General features: G+C 57.9%; 3 protein-coding genes across 13 annotated transcripts in view; 2 read left to right on the forward strand and 1 right to left on the reverse strand.

The window, feature by feature from the left end:
• Positions 1-12,169, forward strand: part of SBNO2 (strawberry notch homolog 2) — a 64,926-nt gene extending 52,757 nt beyond the window's left edge. For 5 of the 7 annotated variants that reach the window (XM_054181629.1, XM_054181628.1, XM_054181633.1 and 2 more), the window contains 16 exons: positions 939-1,021; positions 2,041-2,244; positions 2,789-2,964; positions 3,165-3,296; positions 3,577-3,712; positions 4,391-4,503; positions 5,028-5,099; positions 5,603-5,711; positions 6,017-6,091; positions 6,461-6,604; positions 6,803-6,897; positions 7,227-7,319; positions 7,536-7,667; positions 7,903-7,979; positions 8,162-8,352; positions 8,814-12,169. In XM_054181629.1, the coding sequence (XP_054037604.1) occupies positions 939-1,021; positions 2,041-2,244; positions 2,789-2,964; positions 3,165-3,296; positions 3,577-3,712; positions 4,391-4,503; positions 5,028-5,099; positions 5,603-5,711; positions 6,017-6,091; positions 6,461-6,604; positions 6,803-6,897; positions 7,227-7,319; positions 7,536-7,667; positions 7,903-7,979; positions 8,162-8,352; positions 8,814-9,424 (2,443 nt within the window). In that variant the 3' untranslated portion in view covers positions 9,425-12,169. The remainder of the gene's footprint in view (positions 1-938; positions 1,022-2,040; positions 2,245-2,788; positions 2,965-3,164; positions 3,297-3,576; positions 3,713-4,390; positions 4,504-5,027; positions 5,100-5,602; positions 5,712-6,016; positions 6,092-6,460; positions 6,605-6,802; positions 6,898-7,226; positions 7,320-7,535; positions 7,668-7,902; positions 7,980-8,161; positions 8,353-8,813) is intronic. The other 2 variants (XM_054181630.1, XM_054181635.1) reach the window with 1 other exon arrangement.
• A 1,391-nt stretch (positions 12,170-13,560) lies between these two features.
• GPX4 (glutathione peroxidase 4) lies at positions 13,561-15,985 on the reverse strand. The gene is made up of 7 exons (XM_054181643.1): positions 15,868-15,985; positions 15,412-15,506; positions 15,022-15,166; positions 14,770-14,921; positions 14,599-14,623; positions 14,168-14,227; positions 13,561-13,841 (listed from the first exon to the last, which is right to left on the reverse strand). The coding sequence occupies exons 1-7, from the start codon at positions 15,937-15,939 to the stop codon at positions 13,809-13,811; spliced, it is 582 nt and encodes a 193-aa protein (XP_054037618.1). The 5' UTR covers positions 15,940-15,985; the 3' UTR covers positions 13,561-13,808.
• A 114-nt stretch (positions 15,986-16,099) lies between these two features.
• POLR2E (RNA polymerase II, I and III subunit E) lies at positions 16,100-19,812 on the forward strand. Of its 5 annotated transcripts, none has more exons than XM_054181641.1 (8): positions 16,100-16,209; positions 16,375-16,549; positions 17,528-17,643; positions 18,074-18,154; positions 18,376-18,434; positions 18,615-18,693; positions 19,142-19,221; positions 19,647-19,812. In XM_054181641.1, exons 2-7 carry the CDS (start codon positions 16,531-16,533, stop codon positions 19,205-19,207), a joined length of 420 nt encoding a protein of 139 aa, XP_054037616.1. In that variant the 5' UTR covers positions 16,100-16,209; positions 16,375-16,530; the 3' UTR covers positions 19,208-19,221; positions 19,647-19,812. The 5 variants fall into 5 exon arrangements, with proteins under 5 accessions (XP_054037616.1, XP_054037613.1, XP_054037615.1 ...); XM_054181638.1 differs by having other exon boundaries at positions 16,103-16,226; XM_054181639.1 differs by having other exon boundaries at positions 16,106-16,226; positions 19,652-19,812.
• Positions 19,813-20,179: the final 367 nt, after the last annotated feature.

Consider the following 20,179-nt stretch of genomic DNA (forward strand, 5'->3'; position numbering starts at 1 on the left):
TGCAGCCCCTCACGCCAAGGGTCTTAGAGCTCCCTCCCCGGTTCCCAAGGCTCCCTTCTTTTCACACGGGCGAGTTGTCACGTCCACACCTCTCAGCTCTCGCTTCCAGCGTCGTTTTATTTCAACCAGAGCTCATTCAGCACTGCCTTCTCATTGCACTGGGGGTTCGTCCCCACCCAACACGATCAGCATTTAAGCATTTTCTCTTTTATTTGCAGAACAGCCCACAGAAACATTTGTTTTACACCTCTTATGATTTTTTTTTTTCCATTCACCTGAAACCAGTATCTGTGTTTTGTCACTTTTCTCCGTTTCGTGGGCAAGCGGGCCCACGTCCAGTTCATCGGAGGAACTTGGTGGAGCACATTTGTTGGACAGCCTGAGGGTGGTCTCTGCTGTCAGAGCACGGAGAGGGGCTGGGACACTGGGACTTCCTGGATTTTTCAGTAGGGATGTAACAGCTTCCCAGTATAGTGTTTCCCGTTTAAAACTCCCTCTTAGTTGCTGTAGAAAGGTCTTGCAACCTTGGCATGCCACGTGGTAGCGCAGAGCCCAGGGTCTGCTCTGCTTTTGTTGCAGTGTCTCCCCGGAACGGCCCCACTGCCCCCGCCAGCAGGGCGGCCATGGCACAGAGGGTTTTTCCCAGCATTACAGTGCTTTCCCTTCCCTCAGCACGTCCTTTCTCGGCTGAGGATCTGCTGGCGCAGCCCACACTCCCCTGGCAGAAGCCTTTGGTGAAACACGCTCAGTCTGAGCTGCTGCTGCTCTGCAGAGCCACGCCGTACCGGTGGCTGGCTCATCACGCGCTGGGAGTCGTGGTGCAGGATTTACCCCTCTTTCATGAAATGTGGTACTATCTCAAATACACATTGCTACATGATAACCGGCAGATGTTCCTGTTCCTGGTAGCTAGAATAAATTTTGCATCTTACTTTCAGAGGCGTCTTTCTATCACTAATTCAGAAGCACTTTCCTTCAACCAAAAGAAAGAGAGAAAAAGGAACTGGCATTAAAAGAAAACGTAAGAGCACACTCCACTGCCCAGCATCTGACCTCCTGCCTTGCTGCTTCACCCCAGCCACTCAGCTTTTTCTTTTCCTTTTTCCCTTTTCCCTACTTCACGCTTTTTGCTGCTCTGCCCTGGTTTCAGTTTGTCCCTCCCGCGCATCTCCCATGGCTCTCTCTCATCCGGAGGACGGCAGCTCTAGGTCATTCACCCTTTCCTCCCTCTGACCCTGTCACAGCGTAGGTCCTCGCCTCCACCACTTGCCCAGTAGCTGTGCCCCCCTCCCTTGGCCGCTTGCCCAGCCTGCGGGCAGGCTGCCCAGAGCGCTCCCTGCACCTCTGAAGCCTCTGGCAGCCGGGGTGGGGGGTTCTCCACTACCCCTTACTTAGAGCGTGGCAGGTGTCCTGGGGAGGGGCGGGGGGGGGGGAAATCACTTCCCTGCCAAATTCTTGGCTGTGGCTGCAGGTAAGAAGAGTTTTGGGATTTCTCCTCCAGTGGGATGTGGGAAAGAGGGAGGAGGGGGGCAGCAGCACTGGCGGATTGTGGAGGTTATCCTGACGGGCTGCTGCTGCAGAGCAGCCTGTGCAGGCTGGTTTGTGAGCCCTGTCATGTAGCAGGGGCATGTCTTACTGTGCTTGGAACCAAACAACATCCTGAAACGCTGGCACCTTCCCGTGTCCTGCACCTTCCTCTAGAGGCAGGCAAACCTGCGGACTCCTTCCCCTGAGGAGTTAGCACTGCTTAGAGCCGGCTGTGCGTTCATCCTGATGTGTGCAACTGGCTTCAGCCCTGATAAAAGAGTGCCTTGTTCTTCCTTTCTCTCTCTTCCTTTCTCTTTTTTCCTCTCCCTCCCTCCCTAACTGCCCCCCACCCTACCCAAGAGGCTCTGTCTTTCCAAGATCAGCCTTTCATTTGGGGCAATCTCAGCTATTTTGTGATTCCTCCTTCTCCTTCTCTTTCTGAACTGGCGCTTGCTGTTCTACATTGATGCTCGCGGCTGGGGACGCTCCCTTGACGCCGCTCGCTCTCCCTAGCAGGGAAGCAGAGGGGCCGCTGCGCCAAGGCTCTGAAGGGCGTGTGTGACCTCACGGGCATCATCAAGATCAGCGATGACAGCAGCACCGACTCCGACATGGGGCTCGACAGTGACTTCAACTCCTCCCCGGAGTCCGTGTTTGAGACGGACGATGTCATCTTCGTTGAGCACACCTACAACGGCTTCGCAGCTGACGACAGAAGTAAGGGAGCAGCAGCACGGGGTTGGCTCCTTCCTCTCTGGGGGGACATGGGAACTGGAGTCACCTCCTTCTAGCGCCTGTCACGCAGCTGGGGACAGCCACCCACCCTGGTGCCCTGCAAGCACAGGCAGAGGCAGATCAGCCGGGACCCTTCTGGGGGGTCTGGCTGGGGGGATTGCGGAGTCAGTGAGCTGATGAGAGGAGACTCTCTTGGTGTTTTCTTGGAAAAGTGAAGCTCTTTCTCTGCTTGGGACAGCCTTGTGATCTTGGCTAGTCTTCATCCTGTGATGATCAAACTTGGGCTTGTGAGGTTGATTCACGTTAACCTGAGTGATCAGTGAGCAGGAAGAATTTGCCCCATGTGCTCCTTCCCCACCAAAACAGGGGGAAGCACAGAGGGAAGTCACTCGGCAGCACTCATTGCAAGGCAAGGTGTCTTTGCTCATCCGATAGTGTCCCCAGAAGCCCTTTGGGATAACTTTTTCCCCCCCTCTCTGATTCGCAGTTACCAGCTAACTCTAAACTTTTGCGTTTTATGTTGCAGGTAATTTTCACGTGCTGCCTTCTCGGAAAGATATGCATGGCCTGCGAGAACTAGAACATGTGGAAAAGATGAAGCAGGATCTCCTAACAAAAGTAAAAGCACTGGGCAAAGAGCTACCTCTCAATACCTTGGATGAACTGATCAATCACTTCGGGGGCCCGGAGAATGTGGCTGAGGTACTCCTCACAATCAAGAGTATATTTCAGTGGCACTGGGGGACAGGAAAAGGGGCCGGCAAACGGGGCTTCTGCTGGGAAAGAGGGTTTCCTCTCCTTCCTTGCAATCTGAAAAAGCTGTTGAGAGTTGACTTGCGGCGCCGTACAGGTCTCTCCCCTCTGCTATAACAGCCTTTTCTCTCTCCTGTCGGTGTGTGCAGATGACGGGGCGGAAGGGCCGGGTAGTTTGCAGACCAGACGGCTCCGTCATGTTCGAGTCTCGTGCAGAACAAGGCCTTTCTATAGACCACGTCAACCTGAAGGAGAAGGAGCGTTTTATGAAAGGGGAAAAGGTGAGTCGGGTTTGAGCCAAGGAAACCCCCGAACACCTGCAGGGGAGCGAGTACTGAGAGGGCAAGGAAAGTGAGGGTGCCTTTGCATGCTTGTGCCTTGCCAGCCTCAGGCCAGCAAGGCTCTGCAGCTTTCTGCTGCTGTTGGACGTGCTGGAAGGTGACAAGGAGTCCTGGGTCCCTTCACGGGCTGGGGAGTTGTGCTTTGGGCTGTTTCTTGAAGCAGTTTTGCAGATGTCCAGGAACCTCACTCCCTTTCTCACTTGTTATCTCTCTCTCTTAGCTTGTAGCAATAATCTCCGAGGCCTCCAGCTCAGGTATCTCTCTCCAAGCAGACAGAAGGGTGAAAAACCAGAAGCGCCGGGTGCACATGACGCTGGAGTTGCCCTGGAGCGCAGACCGGGCCATACAGCAGTTTGGTGAGGGCTGGATGTTCTTGGTCACTGTCCCCTTCCCCTGAGCGTGGTGGCTCAGACCACGGAGGCTCGGGCAGCCCTGCGAGGGAAGGGCACGCGTGGCCACCCGAGCCAGGCCTGTGGGGCAGCCGGGGAGGTGTATTTAGCTTTCTGAGATACAGCACCTTGCAGAGTACAGTGCTCCCGTGTTTTGCCAGGGTGGAAATGCAGACACAAATCGGTTGTGACTGATTTTTCTCGTGGGGAAGGTTTGTGTTGACTTCAGGAGCGATTTGCAGTGTGGGAAGGGGAAACCCTCCCATACGTGTTAGCAGTGTGTCCTCGGGAAACGTGCCGGCGGTGCCTGGGGATTTCTCTTCCCCCTGGGGAGGCTCTGTAGGATGGGGAGGGGCAGTTCCTCAATACGTGAGCACGAAAGAAATAACTCGCATCCCAGCTCAGACTGGGGAGTCGCTCCTCAGCCCGAGAGGGTCAGGGCCATAAACTCAACTCTGCCCAGGTCTCGGCAGCACCAGGGTGATGAACGCGACTCTGTCCTTTCCCCCAAAGAGAGATCTCCTTTGAAAACCAGCAGGGCGTAGAAAGTTGTTTGGACTCTCTCACCTCTTGCTCAGCCTCCCTTCCCGTACCAGACAGGCTGTACCAACCTCTCCTTTCGCTTCTCTCCTCGTGTCCCTGTAGGTCGAACACACCGATCGAACCAGGTTTCTGCTCCGGAGTATGTCTTCCTTATCTCTGAGCTGGCCGGGGAGAGGAGGTTTGCATCCATCGTGGCAAAACGTCTGGAGAGCCTCGTAAGTGCCCTGCAGCAAAGAGATTAACGTGTCAGTTCCAATTCTCTCTGAAGAGCTTCCATTCCGGTGTTCCCGCTGGCATGGCCAGTGTAACTGGTACGGGGGATTGCATCACCCCTGACCGAAGGCATTGCAGTTGTGGAACGCAGGCAGCATTTAGCATCCTGGGATTTGGGAAAGGAAGTGAAGAAGAATACGTAACCGAGGCATCAGGAGGAATTTCAGGGAAGCAGAACCCAATTCCAGATGCTGGAATTCCCCCAGTGTTGCAGGAGCGTAAACCCATCTGTTTCCAGAAAGCTGATGAAATAATTAATGGAATAATTAATTTGTCTCTGTTTCATTTTTCTTCATTTCTGATAAATCCCCAAATACTTTGGCAAGGTCTCAATATTCCAGAGGAACACTGCTTCCCCACTGCGCGTTCTTATCCTGGCCTCTTTTGAGACCTGGCTTTCGCCATCCTTCTCTGGTGTTTTGCAACAGCTAAAAGTAAGAACTTTTTGTTTTATCCACCTTCCTAGGGTGCCTTAACTCACGGAGACCGACGGGCCACTGAATCCCGAGATCTCAGCAAGTACAACTTTGAGAATAAGGTAACCTGCGGCTGTTTTTGGGGTGGCTGAGCCGAGGAGGGGTTGAAGTAGTTAGTGAGAGCCTTCAGTGGGAGCCAGCGCCAGGAAGATCGTTGCTGGCATCTACAGGCAGGATCTGGCCTAGCACCCGGCACCCAGCTCCCCGCACGTAGCACCCCACGTACTGCATACAGAACTGGATTATCATCAGCGGGGTGCAAACGAGCGCCGCGCTGGCGGGGGGGTTGCGCTCCCATGGGACAGCCGGGAAGGGCGTTTGGGCCTCAGGGGAGCTGGTGCCAGCGCTGGGATGCAGATGTGCAGGTTCCTGTACTCTGGTCCCCTGGGGACAGAGGAAGCCCCTGACACGCAGCTTCCCCCTTGGCACAGCCACCAGGTCGGTGACCTTCCCAGAGGTGGTGGCTTTCTCTGCGGTGCCAGCACAAGTGTAGTGACACACTCGGGCCGCTGCTGAGCTGCAGGTGGAAGTTTGTCCCGTGCGTGACTCTTGTCTCCTCTCGCAGTACGGGGCTAAAGCGCTAGACAGAGTTCTCTCCACTATCCTCAACCACACGGAGAACAGAGTTCCTGTGCCCAAGAGCTATGACAGAGGGGAGGCTGCGTTTTTCCATGGTAAGAACATCACCACCTCTGGGGTTTCTGCAGCGTCTTGTTGACCGGGTTGGGCTCAGGTTTGGGATGCCTGAAGAACGGGGCAGAAGGTCAGAGAGAGGGGACGGTGCCGCTGGCTTAGCAGCTTACCAGTGAGCGGGACGATTGGCCATGATGCATGTCACCTTGCCAGGCGTGGGGGGACAAAGACTCTGGGAGAGACTTAGCTGCGATATAATGGGCACAGCTGAAGGGGAGGCAGCCCTGCAGGACTGCTGAAGGGAGGCTTAACCCTGTAATGCACAAGCTGTCTTCTGCCGTTGCAGAAATGAAGCAAGGTCTCATCTCCGTGGGGATCTGCTGCAATCAGATGAAGTACGGCACTGTCTCGGTGGAGAAGGGTATGTGTCAAGCTTTTTCTGCCCGACACAGGGGAGAAATGAAAGAGGCAGGAGGGTCGTGGCGCAGCCGCTCCCTCTGCATGGGAACACAGCCTCCAGGGGTTCGCTGTGCAGCGGGGGCAGGATGTTTGCTTTGAGGGGAGGGTCCTGTGGGCATTAGCTGGAGCTGCAGGTCACATTTTCCTGCAGCAGCCTGGCAGCTGACCACAGCCTGGAGGAACAGCCCTTGGGCTGCGCTCTCCTGCATTAGTGCTGTGCTGCCCTCGGGAAGGGAGCTTGGGCGGCTTGTTGGGTGGCTTTCTTTGGGAGCGTGCTGGTGGGCTCCGTAACCAGCTGCGCCACGTTCCCTGACCCACCACGCTCTTGCAGACTGCTCCATCACCAAATTCCTGAACCGCATCCTGGGTCTGGAGGTGGACAAGCAGAACATGCTCTTCCAGTATTTTTCTGACACCTTTGACTATCTGATTGAAAAGGACAAGAAGGAGGGCAAATACGACATGGGCATCCTAGGTACGGAGAAAGAGGGGTGGCCACACCTCTCCCTACTGTACCCCCGAGGTTCCCTGTTCCTCCCTGTGCTGACTGATGGCAGTTCCACAGCCATCTCAGGCACCGCGGTGTCCCCACACAGCACAGATCTTGAGACTCCCACAAGGAGAGGAGCTGGTACGGAAAAGTGGATCTTACAGCAGTCTTTTTCTCCCACAGATTTAGCCCCAGGAGTGGATGAGATCTACGAGGAGAGCAAGGAGGTTTTCCTGACCCCTGGGCACCCGCAGGATGGGCAGGTCGTGTTTTATAAGGTAGGCAGCCTGCACGGCTATCTCTGCAGTCCAGACTTCTCCAGCGCTTCCCTGTCTGCGGCTGTGAGCTGCTGGGTCCCTCCCCCCCTGCCCCGTGGCTTTGTGTCATGTTTGTGTCACAAATCTGCCCTAGTCACGGTGACTGGTGCTGGGAGTTACACAGGGGAGGCGAGGAGAGGCTGCCGTACCCGGGAGGGCAGGCTGGCAGTGCCTGCTTCTAGGCTGCAGCAGCACCAAGTTTGTGTTGAGGGTGGGATTTGCGAGACAGACGCTGATGCGCATGTCCTGCCCCTTGAAGTTACAGAATCCCTCTCTCTGTCCCTGTTTAGATCAGCGTCGACAGAGGCTTAAAGTGGGAGGAAGCCTATGAGAAGTCACTCAAACTGACAGGATCCTTCGATGGGTTCTACCTCTCCTGCAAGGTAGGTCCCTGGGCTCTGCCAGGCTGGCATCCCAGCTCGGAGGGTGATTCCAGCGGGAGGTCTGCCTTGGCTGTAAGAGGTCTGTGTCTGACCCCTTGCTGCGGGCTGGGAGGTGCCTCCAAGAACTTACATCCTGGAAAGAAGGGGTTAATTTAGAGAAATGTGGGCTCAGAGAGAGAGAGGCTGTGGCTGTAACCATCAGCTCTACCCTGACAGATGCGAGGCCGCAGATACACCTGTCTGCTGGCAGAGCAGAGCCGCGGGAAGAACTTCATCCTCTACAAGCCAAATATTGGGAAGCAAAGCCAGCTGGAGAGCCTGGACAGTCTGCAGAAGAAGTACCGGCGGGTAGGTGGGAACTGCAGCCCTCCGGTGCGGGGAGAGGCAAAAGCCTCTTCTTTTGGGCAGGGGTGGCTTTGGAAGGACATTTACTGTAACCCTTTCACAGCTCCTCGTAGTCCCGCTGCGGGTCAGGCAGAGCTGGTGGGAGCACCCGGGTGTCCTGATTCCCAGCCCTGTATTTCAAGTCTCGGCTGCATCTTGGACAGTGAAAAATCTCTACCGCCCTCTGTTTCTCCTGCAGGTGCTGCCTGAGGAAGCCAAGAAGCACTGGGAGAACAGTTACAAATTCTCCTTGACGAATTGTAACCATGCCGCCTGGTAAGGGATCTGCAGCCCCAACCTGTCCTGCCCTCCCCAGGGCAGAGCTGGGGTTGGGGGGAGGGTCCCTGCCTGCGGCAGTGGGGAAGGGCCACGCCGGGGAGGCTGCGGGCGGCGGAATCGTGCTCTGCTGTGGGAGCCTCTGCTAATTCGGGTTGTTTTTTCTCCTCTTTGGACTGAAGGAACGGGAGCTGCAAGCTGATCCAGGAGAGGAAGGAGTGCTTCCAGGGCATGCGCCTGCGTCACTACTACATGCTGTGCGGGGCCCTGCTGCGGGTCTGGAGCAAGATCGCCAGCATCATGGCAGACATCACCAACACCAGCTACCTGCAGATTGTCCGCCTCAAGACCAAGGAGAAGAAGAAACAAGTCGGTGGGTAAAGTTCTGGGTAGGGGAAGGGGAGCAGGACGTTTTAGGAGAAGAAAGAAGGGGTCCAGCTGCCCAGTGCAAAGATTCCCTTCCTAAAAAGTCCCTAAAAAGGGACTTGATCCAGCCTGGAAGTACCCACTGCTTAGGTGACCCCATGGGAAGGAGGGGAGCTGCGGCTACCCCGGCATGTGTTTGGGCAGCGGGCAGAGGGTGTGAGCCAGGCTGGAGCTGCCCCTCTGTGCCCCTGAGAAGCAGTGCTGTTGCTGCCTGCTCCGAGCCTGCCGTGGTGCTGATTTTCCTCTGGTTGTGGTCCCGTTTCCTGCTCTGCAGCCCGGCCGAGAGGTGGAGCGGGCTGGGACTGTGCTTGGCAAATGGGCCACGGTGCTGCTGCCCATCCCTCTGTCCCCACCGTGCCCCATCCCTTCCCAAAGTGCTTTGGGGACTGATGCACGTTTCTCCCCCAGGGATAAAGATCCCCGAGAGCTGTGTCCGTAAGGTGCTGGAGGAACTGAAGCAGATGGACGAGAATGTGAAGCGAAAGCACAACCAAGAGCAGAGCCCGCAGTTCTCCCTGCCGCTGCCCATGCTGTCACAGCCCCCGGACCTCACGCAGACGGGGCCCGGGGTCCCCCTGCCCAGGCACTCCCTGTGCCAGGACGAGATCCTGGACTTGACCTGCAGCCCTCCCAGCAACAGCATTCCCGACGTGGTGATGAACCCAGAGCTCGGTATGCTGTGCTTGCCCTCGGAGCCCCTTCTCCAGCCACACCAGCAGCACAGGTTACCCTTTGGCTTCAGCCATCCTTCTGCCTTCGAGAGCCCGGCTCCCGTCCTGGAGGGGAACGTGCCTCTGAGCTCCTCGCTGCATGAACCCCTGCCCCTGCCTCACCCGGCACCCCTGCAGACACTGCAGCAGCAGCAGCAAGAAGATTTTGTCCAACAGGATGGGAATATCAATTTTAGAGAGATCCTGGAGGAGATGTTAAGGACGTTCAATGGGGCCCACCAGGAGAACATGCTCCCCCAGGAGCGCCAGAGCGTGATCCAGTTCAGTGGGCCTTTCCCAGACTTCTGAAAGCCAGCTGGGCGCGCCAGGTGGTGCTCGGCTACTGTGGATCCACATCCTTTGGTGCAGAGGTGAGAGCTGGGGAGCCCCGGCTTTTCTACTGGTCTGGACTGACCCTTTTCTGGTTTTGAGGGAAGAAAAAAAAAACCACAAAACATATAGTTCCTTAAAGCAAAGTTTATTTATATATAATATACAGTCAGGCATGTATAGATTTGTATATAACACGCGCTTGGGGGGAGTTGAGTGCTGCCAAGTTCAGCTGATCTGGACTGATGGTCTCTGCTGTGTTCGAGTCCTGCTCAAAGGTCAGTGCCCGTGGAGGACTGAGGAGAGCCCCCCCCTGCTCCTCTGTGCCCGTTTCCCTGCAGACTACTGAGTTTCCGAGCTGGGTCGTGCCTTCCCCCGGCCCTCCAGCCCAGAGAGCTGGTCCCCCCGAGAGCTGGCTGACCAAACGGTGTCTGCATCGCCTGCTGCCACCTTTCCTCTTGGGCCGCCCCAGCGCTGCCGTGGACCTCGAGGCTGCTCTGGAGGGCTGGGTCTGAAGGCGGGGGTGAAGGGAAGGGAATGGTGTCCCCGAGCTCCGGTGTCCCTCTGTGCAGGGCTGAGCAGGCAAAGCTGAGAAAAGCAAAACCGCGCCTGCTCTGCCCTCCCCGGGCAGGGACACCGACACCTCTGGGGCTGCCTGAGCTCCGCGGGAGAAGGCAGGAGCTGGCTGCACCCGCGCCTCGTTTGTCAATATCGTGGCAAAGCTCGCGAGTTTGTCAGAGCTCCGCCACGCCGGGACCACGGGGGGATTCCCCTGAGCAGAAGGGCCCTGTGCCCCAGCAGCCTGTCCTGCACTTTAGCCTCGCCGGGTCGCTGTGGCTGGCCGTGCTTTGTCCCCACTTCTTGCTGTCGCGGGGTGTCCTTTCAGCTGGCCATCTCACCGGTCCTGTCCTGTCGGGCTTGTCCTTGGCTGGGCCACGGACACGGGATCCCTGTGGGTCCCCAGCCCTGCCCTCCGCTCACCTCGGTGAGAGCTGCTCCCGAGCCCCAAAAGGGAAGAGTTCCCAGGCGAGCACCGGGGCTGCGCAGCGTCGCTGCTCATGCTGCAACTTCACCCTCCAGTACCAAAGAGCAAAGTTCTGCTTTGCAAAAAGCACTGCCCCAGACAACCCACTGCCCCTCAGCCGGGAGCGGCTGGGCAAGCTGCCCCGCCACAGAGGTAGCCCCCAGCCACTCCTGCCACCATCCCTGTTCCAGCAGCATCTCACCTCGGCAGGTCCCGGGGAAACTGTCTCTTGTTTTCTCTTTAACCAAAGGAGTCTGGCAGGAAGCTGCCTGCTGGCAGGAACGCTCCAGGCCTGGCAGCTCCTCCGCAAGCCTCCCCTCTGCTCTCTTTCTTTTTCTCTGCCTTGAGTCGTCGAGGTGTTTCCTAGAAGTGACACCAGGATGTTTTCAGGGGAGGGACACGAGACCTTCCCTGGCTGGGACACCGGCCCTTCCTCGGGGAGGACCTGGGGAAGGATGTCCAGCCACGAGAGGCCTCTGCTGGGTCCCCCATGCCCTGACAGGTCAGCCTTGAGGGGGCTGGTGGAGCCCCCTGCTCCAGGCAGAGAGCTTGACCCCCCACCGTCCCCCCCCCAGGGCCCAGGGACGGGCCGAGTGCCCTGTTTGCTGCTGGGAGGCGCTTTGGGTCAGTGTCCGCAGTGTTCGTGCTCCTGCTGAGATGGGACCTGCCCCCCGTGGTGCACGGGTGGGTTCGGTTTTGAGGTTGCTCTGGTCCCTGCCCTTCGTTTTGGGGGCTTCTCCTTGCCCCCCCAACCTCCCCAGCTGGCACCTGCCTCCCGCCAGCCCTGGGTCAGCCCTGCCCTCGGGGCCGTGTTTTACTGCATTCAAGGAAACCTGAAACCTTACCTCAAAGTGAACACCAAAGACGGGGAGCCCCTGCGGGCTCCCCCCCACCGGGGCCCTGCTGCTGCCCCGAGAGGTTTGTGCTTGTCCCGCAGCTTCGCTCGCCTCTCGCCGCGGGGCCGGCCGGGCATCGCCGCTTTCTGGGGTGCCGCGACAGCCTTTCCCTCATCCCGGACAGACCAAGGCTCTCCCCGGCCCCACACCCTCCTCTATTTAAAATATCTCCCAGCCCACACCGCTCGTGGGGAGGCCCCGGCTTCACCCCCCCCGCCCCCCCGGCCCCATCCCGGTTCGTTCACTCGGCGCTCGCTGAATTCTCAGCGAGGAGAGGAAAGGACACCGGGGAAAACCCATTATCAGAGAGGCTTAAACTCAGGAACAGCGAGGAGGAATTCTCCCGCTAGGCACCCTCCGCCAGCCACTGCTCCGCCGTCACCCGGAGCCTTTCCTGGTGGCTTCGACGTTAATTTTAAAAAAATATATGCAATTCTCCCTCCCTGATCTCTGGAAAGACAGAGAGCACCTTCAAGAAAGCCCTTCCCTGCCCCGATCCTGTGTTTTTGTCAGGGTTAATAATATGTAACAATATCTTTTAACTAAATTATTATGCAGTTGTCCTACTGATTGTATGTATTTTTAAATGAGTCCCCTTACACCTTTTTGTTAGCACTTTTTAATCCGCTTGTTGTTTGCCTTTGTTTTTCTATGTGTATTTATAATTAATTGAGATGTATATATGTAAAGAGATTTTTTTTTTTTAGAATATGTGCCTTTGACTAATAATTCCTGAATTTTCTACTTGCCTCAGAAGGATAATTTTGCATTCTGCTCAGTAAAAATGGAAAGGAAGCCACATAGATTTCTGTAAGTCTCAGCTCTCTGTCTGTCTGTCCGTCTGTCCAGAGGTGTCCATCTGTCCCAGGGATCCCATCTGGGACTTGGATCAGGATAGGGATTCCAAGGCCGGCGTCCTACTGGCAGCTGGCGTTTAACTCCAGTGTCAACAACTGGGTGGCGGTTGAGGACCACTGTCCTGAGCCCCCCCTTCTCCCTGGGCCGTGCGGAGGAGGATCGTCCCTGGAGCCAGCCAGGCGCTGGCCTTCCATGGGGCTGTTTTCTCCCGGCTTTGCTGGGGAAAACAGAGATAAAGGAGCCGCTGTTCAGGCGTGTTCCTCCAGCACCAGCTGCTGCGGCACTAGGACATCTCGCCCTGGCACTGCTCTGTCCCCGCGGGAGGTGGGACGGGGGCGAGCCACGGAGGAGCGATTCGTACCTCGCCTTGCGCAGCCGCGGCTGAGCCCTGCGGTGCTGCCCACAGAGCTCACGGCGAGACCGAGCGGGGCTGCGGAGCAACTCCCCACACCAGCCCGCCTGTCCCGGGAAGGGGGGGGGGAGCGGTCAGAAAGGCTCGGGCAGGATCCTCCCAGTGTCCTGAACGTGCCGGGCTGCAGGCGTGTGGGGGGACCCCAGCAAGGACCCTGGGCCTCTTCCCCACTCCCCCCTTGGCCCTGCAGCGAGGACAGGGCTCCCCACGGGGGCTCAGGGTGGTGGGGCGCTATGGATGACCCAGCACCCTGGGGAAAAGAGGCAAAGCAGCGCTCCCACCCAGCTAATCGCCCGTAAAACCCGAGCTCTCCCCACCCGGGGAGACGCTGTCCCTTTGTGGGCTCGGCCAGACCGGGCTGCACCTTTGCAAGCACCAACACGCTGCAGCCGAGGCTCCGGAGGAGGACAGATGTGCCTGTGGTCCTGCATGCTGCTGTCGGACACGTCTCTGCTGACGTGAGGTATTTCACAGTGTCCCAGCATGACTTGGGGGTTGTTTTGCAGTAATGGCTTCTGGCCGTGGCTTGCGCCACTGCTGGAACCGGCCCCTTCACTGCCCGGCTAGCGCCAGGAGAGGGGGAGCGGGGCTAGGGCCATGCTGCTGAGCACTCACACTCTGCCTTCGGAGAAAAACAACCCAATTGCCTCATCGGCGCAGACGCCTGTTGGGTTTGGGTGAGGAAGGATCCCAGCAGACACACACACACACCTTCCCCCTACTCCGGCTTTTCCCTCAGGAGCACCGCCTGACCTGGGATTTGTGTGCAATCCCCTCAGCAGTAATGAGGATTATCCCCGCTGGGCTCAGGAATTGTGTAAGGTCTTGGCTCCCCTGCAAAGCTCTGGCTTCTCAGCGGGAGCGGCGCAGCAGACCCAGCCCTGTCCTCTCCACCACTCAATTCCACATGCCCAGACACAACCAGTCGTTTCTAATACCTTTATTGCAAGGGGACACCAGATCCTGCTCTACGCCCAAAGAAAAGGGCTGCCCAGCAACAGCCGCTGGCCCTGTGAAGCCTCTTCCAGCGAGTGTACGCCAGATCTTCGGGTCTGCCTCACCAGCAACCTGGCTTGAAGGCAGACCGTCATGGGGGCTGGATGAGAAGACTCCACAGGCAGCGAGAGGCTGGTGCTGGGGCGCAGGGACAGTGCAAGGGGGAGATAAGCAGGTCTACAAGTAGGCAGGCAGGTCCTTCTCGATCACCTGCGAGAAGGAAGGGAACGTTGTGCTACGAGAACATCATTGCCCCAAAAACATGCCCGAAGCCCCCAGAGAGACTGCTCAGAACCACCCACCCGCCCTGCACTGGGCATCCACTCTTCCCCGGTGCTGCAGCCACCCCCCACAGAGCCTTTTCTCCCCCAGCCAAAGCAGAACAGAGCTGAGACACATCAGCGGAGCCTGCTCCGAGCAGTGCTCGGCCCCAGCACTGCTGTTTCTCCACAGAGATGATCTGCGGAAAGCTCTGCTTCCCCTTTCCTGCAGGTCAGGCAGAGTTGTGCCACCCCCCAGGCCCGCAGCAGACTTACGTAGGGATCCTCCATCGGACTGTACCTCTTCACCACTTGGCCCTCCCGGTTAATGAGGAACTGTGGAAGCGAAGCAGCACCCAGGTGAGTCCCAGCTGTAACGCGGGCTCTGCAGCCCCAAGAGTGGCAGAGCAGCCCAGGGAGCTGCTTGTGGTGGGGTTGGTCTGGGGCAGCCCCTGGCAGCCCCGCTCCCCCCTCGGCCAGTTACTGCCTCCCTGGGCCAGGGCTGGAGGATCCCGGGGGAGTCCAGGCAGAGGGACCAGGACAGCGCAGGAACCCCTCAGGACACTCCTATCCAACATCTGGGGTAACTGCAGAGTTTGCGGGTGAGGATACCTCCTCCCTGCAGTGCCCCAGGGACCCCCCACTGCCCCCCCCAAAGAGCAAGGGTGCGACCCAGGCAAAGCCGGGAGAAGGCAGCTGTGTCCTACCTTAGTGAAGTTCCATTTTATTGCACTAGGAGAGAAAAAACAAGTGTGAGTCTGTGGCAGAAGAAACCCTTCCTCTTGCTGCAGCCAGGCCCCCTGCCCGGATGGAGCTGCCCAGAGCCAACCCCTCCCTGCCTCCCAGGGTGCCTTCCCCAGCCCCCGTCCCCCACTCACTTGCCCAGGGTGCCCCTTCCTTTGGGCTGGTCCTTCATCCACTTCCAGAGCGGGTGGGCATCGTCCCCATTGACATCGATCTTGCTGTACATGTCAAATTTCACACCGTAGTTTTCAGCAAATGCCTTAATCTGGGCATCGTCCCCGGGCTCCTGAGGAAGGTGACGGAAAGGGCACTCCGTGAGCGTCCTGGGGATGCAGAGGGGGGCCCGGCTGGGCGAGGGGGAGCCCCCACCTTGCTCCCCCACATACCTGTTTTCCAAACTGGTTGCAGGGAAAAGCCAGGATGCGTAAACCCTTCTCAGCATATCGGGCGTACAAGTCAACAAGCTGAGTGTAGTTTACAGCGGTTTTTCCTCATTTTGAAGCCACATTGGTGATGATGCAGATGTAGCCTCTGGAAAGGGGCGGGGGGGGTGTGTGTGAATCAGCAGCCTTTCCCCAGGCAGGAGGGTGAGGGGCGAGGCAGGAAAGGCCGGTAAACAAGCTCCTCTCCCGGGTTACGCAAGAGATTAAGCCGCCGCAGTGGGACAATCGTCCTGAAGCCCTTTGAGCCGCATTCCTCACCCCCCCACCCCCCCCCCCGGAGCCTTCAGCCCCAGCGTCCCAAGGCCGAGTGGGGCCCATCCCTTCTCCTCCTACCGGTACTTCTCCAGAGAAACGTCGTTCCCATCGATATCTCGGGCGTGGAACTCATAGATGGACTTGGCCGAGCGCCAGTCGTCCGCCTGGGCACACTGCGGGGCGGGGGGGGGGACGGGACACGACGACAGGACACACTGTGAGACACCGTCACCCCCTCCCCACTTGTGCCCCCTCCGAGCCGGGGGGAGCCCCGCAACCACCTGCCCCGCACGGGGATCTCCGTCCCCCCGTCAGAACCGCCGTCTTCGCGTCCTTCGCTTCCCCGGGGAGGGCTCGTCCGCCCTCCCCCGCCCCGCATCCCCCCGGCCAGGCCTCAGGCCTCGCGCCCCCCGACCAGGCCTCGCCCCCACCTCCCCCCACTGTGCACCCCACATCCGCGGCCGCAGCCCCGCTCCCCACCGCCCTGCCCTCCTCCCGCGACCTCCGGAGCGGAACCGGCCGGGCCGCACTCACCATCCTCCTCACCGAACACCGCGCCGCCGCCGCTGCCACCGCCCCCCGCAGCAGCGCCCGACCCCATCCCATCGCGCTCCGCCCTCTCGGCCAATCGGCGGTGACGATGCCCGGAGGCACCGCCTCTCTCGGCCAGCCTAGCCACTCAGCGCGCTCTAAGTGATGATTGATGGGGAGCTGGCCAATGGCGTGTAGCAGACTACAGCTCCCAGAAGGCCCTGCGCCCGAGGACCCCGCGGTCGCCCCGCGCCGCCTCAGGCGGCGCCGGGGCCGCCGCGGGGTCCTCGTGCCGTGAGGGAAAGATGGACGACGAGGAGGAGACTTACCGGCTGTGGAAGATCCGTAAGACCATCATGCAGGTGCGGGAGGGCGGTGGCGGGGCTCGGAGGGGGTGTGCGGTGCTCAGGGGCTCGGTGGGTACCGTTGCGGCCTAGCCCGGCCCGTCTCCGGTGCCCCGCGTAATGGCAGCGATGGCGGTTGGCCTCAGGCGAGGGATTTTCTCGGCAGCTCTGTCACGATCGGGGCTACCTGGTGACCCAGGACGAGCTGGATCAGACGCTGGAGGAGTTCAAGGCGCAGTTCGGTGACAAACCCAGCGAGGGGCGGCCCCGCCGCACCGACCTGACGGTGCTGGTGGCTCACAACGACGATCCCACCGACCAGATGTTCGTCTTCTTCCCGGGTGAGCTCAGACTGCTCCGGCCGCGGTTCCTGGAGTCGGGAGAAGGGCAGAAAAACCATAGAACCATCACAGAACCATAGAATCATCACAGAACTACCACAGAGTCATAGAATTCTGGGTTGGAACGGAGCTCAGGGATCATCTGATCCCACCTTTCTCAGCCAAAGCACGGTCTAGACAAGACAGCCCAGCACCTTGCCCAGCCAAATCTTAAAAGTGTCCAATGCTGGGGAATTGCCCACTTCCCTGGGGAGATTATTCCAATGGGTGGTTGCTCTCATTGTTAAAAACTTTCCTCCTGTGTCCCATCGGAATCTCCCCAGGAGTAACCTGTACCCATCACCCCTTCTTTTCCATGTGACTCCTTGAAAGGGAATCTCCATCTTCTTTGTAGTCACCCTTTAAATACTGGAATGTGGTGATAAGGTCTCCCCTGAGCCTTCTTTTCTCAGGGCAGTTCTCTTAGCTTTTCCTCATACGGCAGCCTTCCCCACATCATCTCTGTGGCCCTTCTCTGGCCCCTCTCCAGCCCGGTCACAGCTTTTTTCCATAGCGGGGACCAAAACTGCACACAGTATTCCAGGTGTGGCCTGACAAGCGCCGAGTACAGTGGGATAATGATTCTTTATCTCTGCAGGTGATGCCCTTGGTGATGCAGCCCAGCATCCCGTTGTGTTTCTTTGCCGCAGCAGCACACTGCTCACTCACATTGAGCTTATTGTCCCCCAGGTCCCTTTCCACAGCGCTGCTCCTCAGCTGGGTAGATCCCAGCCTGTGCCACACTCCGGGGATTATGTTTTCCCAGGTGCAAAGCCTTACACTTGTCCATGTTGAACTTCATAAGGTTCTTGTTAGCCCACTCTTCCATCCTGTCCGGGTCTTCCTGTTGCCAGAAGGGCTGGTGTTGCTTTCTGGAGGGGTTAACAGAAGGAGGGAGGGCTGGTTGTAACCTGTTTCCTTTGTAACTCCTTTCCCCAGAGGAGCCCAAGGTTGGAATAAAGACAATCAAGATGTACTGCCAGAGGATGCAGGAGGAGAACATCACCAGAGCGCTGATCGTGGTGCAGCAAGGCATGACTCCCTCGGCAAAGCAGGTACAAAGTATGGTGAAAGGAGCCTGCCTGAGAGTCAGAGGCTTATTGTGGGCTGTGGAGGTCTTGCTTGTCTGTTTTTCGGTGCTGCTTTAGATAAATAAAAGCCTATGATATCCTTCCAGATAAAATCTTTTGCTGAAGCCTGTTGTACCTTAATGCAGGCTCTTGTTTAACATACAAGTGCATTTAACCAGAACAACTGGTTCTGGTTCCAAGCACAGCTGAGGGCCCAGGAGTAGTCAAGAGAAAAGGGGATATTTGCCCGTGGTCAAGAGATCTGTTTGCTCCTTGCCTGCGTTCCTGTGTCTGTGTGAGCACGAGTGTGGCCATCCCGCCTTGCGGTGGCTGCTGGTCATTGAGGAGCAGAGCTGAGCACGGGCAGGGCTGTCCCGGGCCAGTGCTGCTGTCTGACAGACCTTTCCCTTTCCAGTCCCTGGTAGATATGGCTCCCAAATACATCCTGGAGCAGTTCCTGCAGCAGGAGCTGCTGATAAACATCACAGAGCACGAGGTGAGCAGTGTCGGGCAGCGGAGCGAGGGCGGGATGATCAGTCTTTGGTGCTGAGTTGCGGCTCGGGCTGCTCCCAGAGACCTCTCAGCTGGAAAGCCGGGCTGAGTGGCGAAGCCATAGTTTCCTTCCTTACGAACAAGTTGCTTCTCCCACCGCTGTGAGGAGCTAATTCCTTTCTCTGGCTTTCTGATCTTACCGTCACTCTCCCCTGTTGTTTACAGTTGGTCCCGGAGCACGTTGTCATGACAAAGGAAGAAGTAACCGAGCTACTGGCCAGATAGTATCCTTTGTTTGTTCCTTCCCTTCCTGCCTGGGCGTGAGGCATACTTGCTTTGGGCTGAAAATTAATATATCCGCGTGCGATGGCTTATTACTTTGTTCCATGAGCTGCGCTAACGAAGGGGCGCCTGGGCCAGTCGCGTGTTCTGCTGGAGGAGCTTCTCCTTGACCCCCTGCGCAGTAAACTCCGAGAGAACCAGCTCCCGAGGATACAGGCCGGGGATCCTGTGGCCCGGTACTTCGGAATAAAGCGTGGTCAGGTGAGAGAGGAATAGACTCGGGCACCAACTGTGGGCAGGGCAAGGAGGGGAGATCCTCTGCGGTATTTCAGAACTCCTGGAGGCAGGAGAGGTGTCTCTTTCAAACATAGAAGCTGCTGGGGGTGAGGTATGGGTGTGTGTAAGGTGAGCAGGCTTCTAGCAAGGACATGGCAGTCTCGGCCGCCTGCTGAGCTGGCTGGTGACAGGCAGCCGATGTGACACAGCCCCACGCTCTGTGATCTCCCCTCCCCTTGTGCTGGCGGGGTGGCACTTCCATTCTGTGCCTCCACCTGAAGCTCAGTCCCGGCGTCTCTGTGGCGGCCGAGGGGCCGCAGCTTTGCAGCCACGCTGTCGGGGGCTGTGTGCGCCTGTGTCGGGCAGGGAGGCCCTGCAGGGGAACCGCCGCCAGCTTCTCTCCCTCACGAGTTCCTTTCTGTTGGCCTTGCAGGTGGTGAAGATCATAAGACCGAGTGAGACTGCGGGCCGCTACATCACCTACAGACTGGTGCAGTGATCCGGAGCTGCCGGGTAAGGCGGAGCGCGAAACCCTCTGGCGAGCGGAAGGCTTTGGGCAACGCTGGGGTTGTCCAGGATCGAGTTGAAGCAAGCTGCCTCCAGGAAAAGATTATCTCAAAACTTTAAATTGTTTGTGGAGGGGGCTGTTAGCGAGAGGATGGACCAGAGCAAGGCTTCCCTGGCCTCATGCCTCGGTACCCACCTGTGGGTGTTCGGGGTGTTCAGTGGGGCTTGGCCTTGGGAGCGTCTGCTGAGGGAGGTGTGAGGTGATTCCCATCCCGAGCTCTCTTTCCTCCGGGTGCGGGAGGGTTGTGTGACATCTCCCCACCGGCCCATCCACCGGCAATTCACAGAGGCTCTGAGGTGTCTGCCTTTTCATAGATGGCCGAGGAAATTCCCTGCCATGATGTTACTTGGCCTAATTCTTTCTTTTCCAGCGTAGACTTTGCCGTAACTTCTCAGTCTTCGTTAAGGACTCAAGCCATGGAAGTAACCTGAAGCAGCAGACGCGCGCAGGGAGGAGGCGAGTGGAAAAAGGCCTTTGCTTTCCTGTTTTATTTTATAGGATCTTATTTTTAATAAAGGTTTGTATTCTGTCTGTTCCTCACTGGTACTGTGTTTCTCACCCTCTCCCTGTACCAAAACCTTCTGGGCTTTGTGAGTTCCCCTGTTTTTCATTCCGTTTGGGGTGCGCTGCCGCTGCTGAGGCTGCGATGGACTGAGCCGAGAGCTCGCCCTGCAGAACTCTGAGCTGGCGCGTGCAGTTTTGGCGCTGCAGTTCGGACAGACCTCGTCGCTTACCTCACCTCCGTACCCTCTGGCCCTGGTTTTGAGACCTCGGTGTTCAGATATTGCAGTGGAGAGTTGCTTATCACCCCTGAGTCGCTTTCATTTTGATCTGTTTCAGGTCTCTTGAGGGTTTTTAAACTCCAGTTTACTTGCTAGAAGTACTGGGAGTCCTTCATTACGG

The sequence above is a fragment of the Rissa tridactyla genome, chromosome 22, assembly GCF_028500815.1.
Source record: "Rissa tridactyla isolate bRisTri1 chromosome 22, bRisTri1.patW.cur.20221130, whole genome shotgun sequence".
In the NCBI taxonomy this organism is placed as follows: domain Eukaryota; kingdom Metazoa; phylum Chordata; class Aves; order Charadriiformes; family Laridae; genus Rissa; species Rissa tridactyla.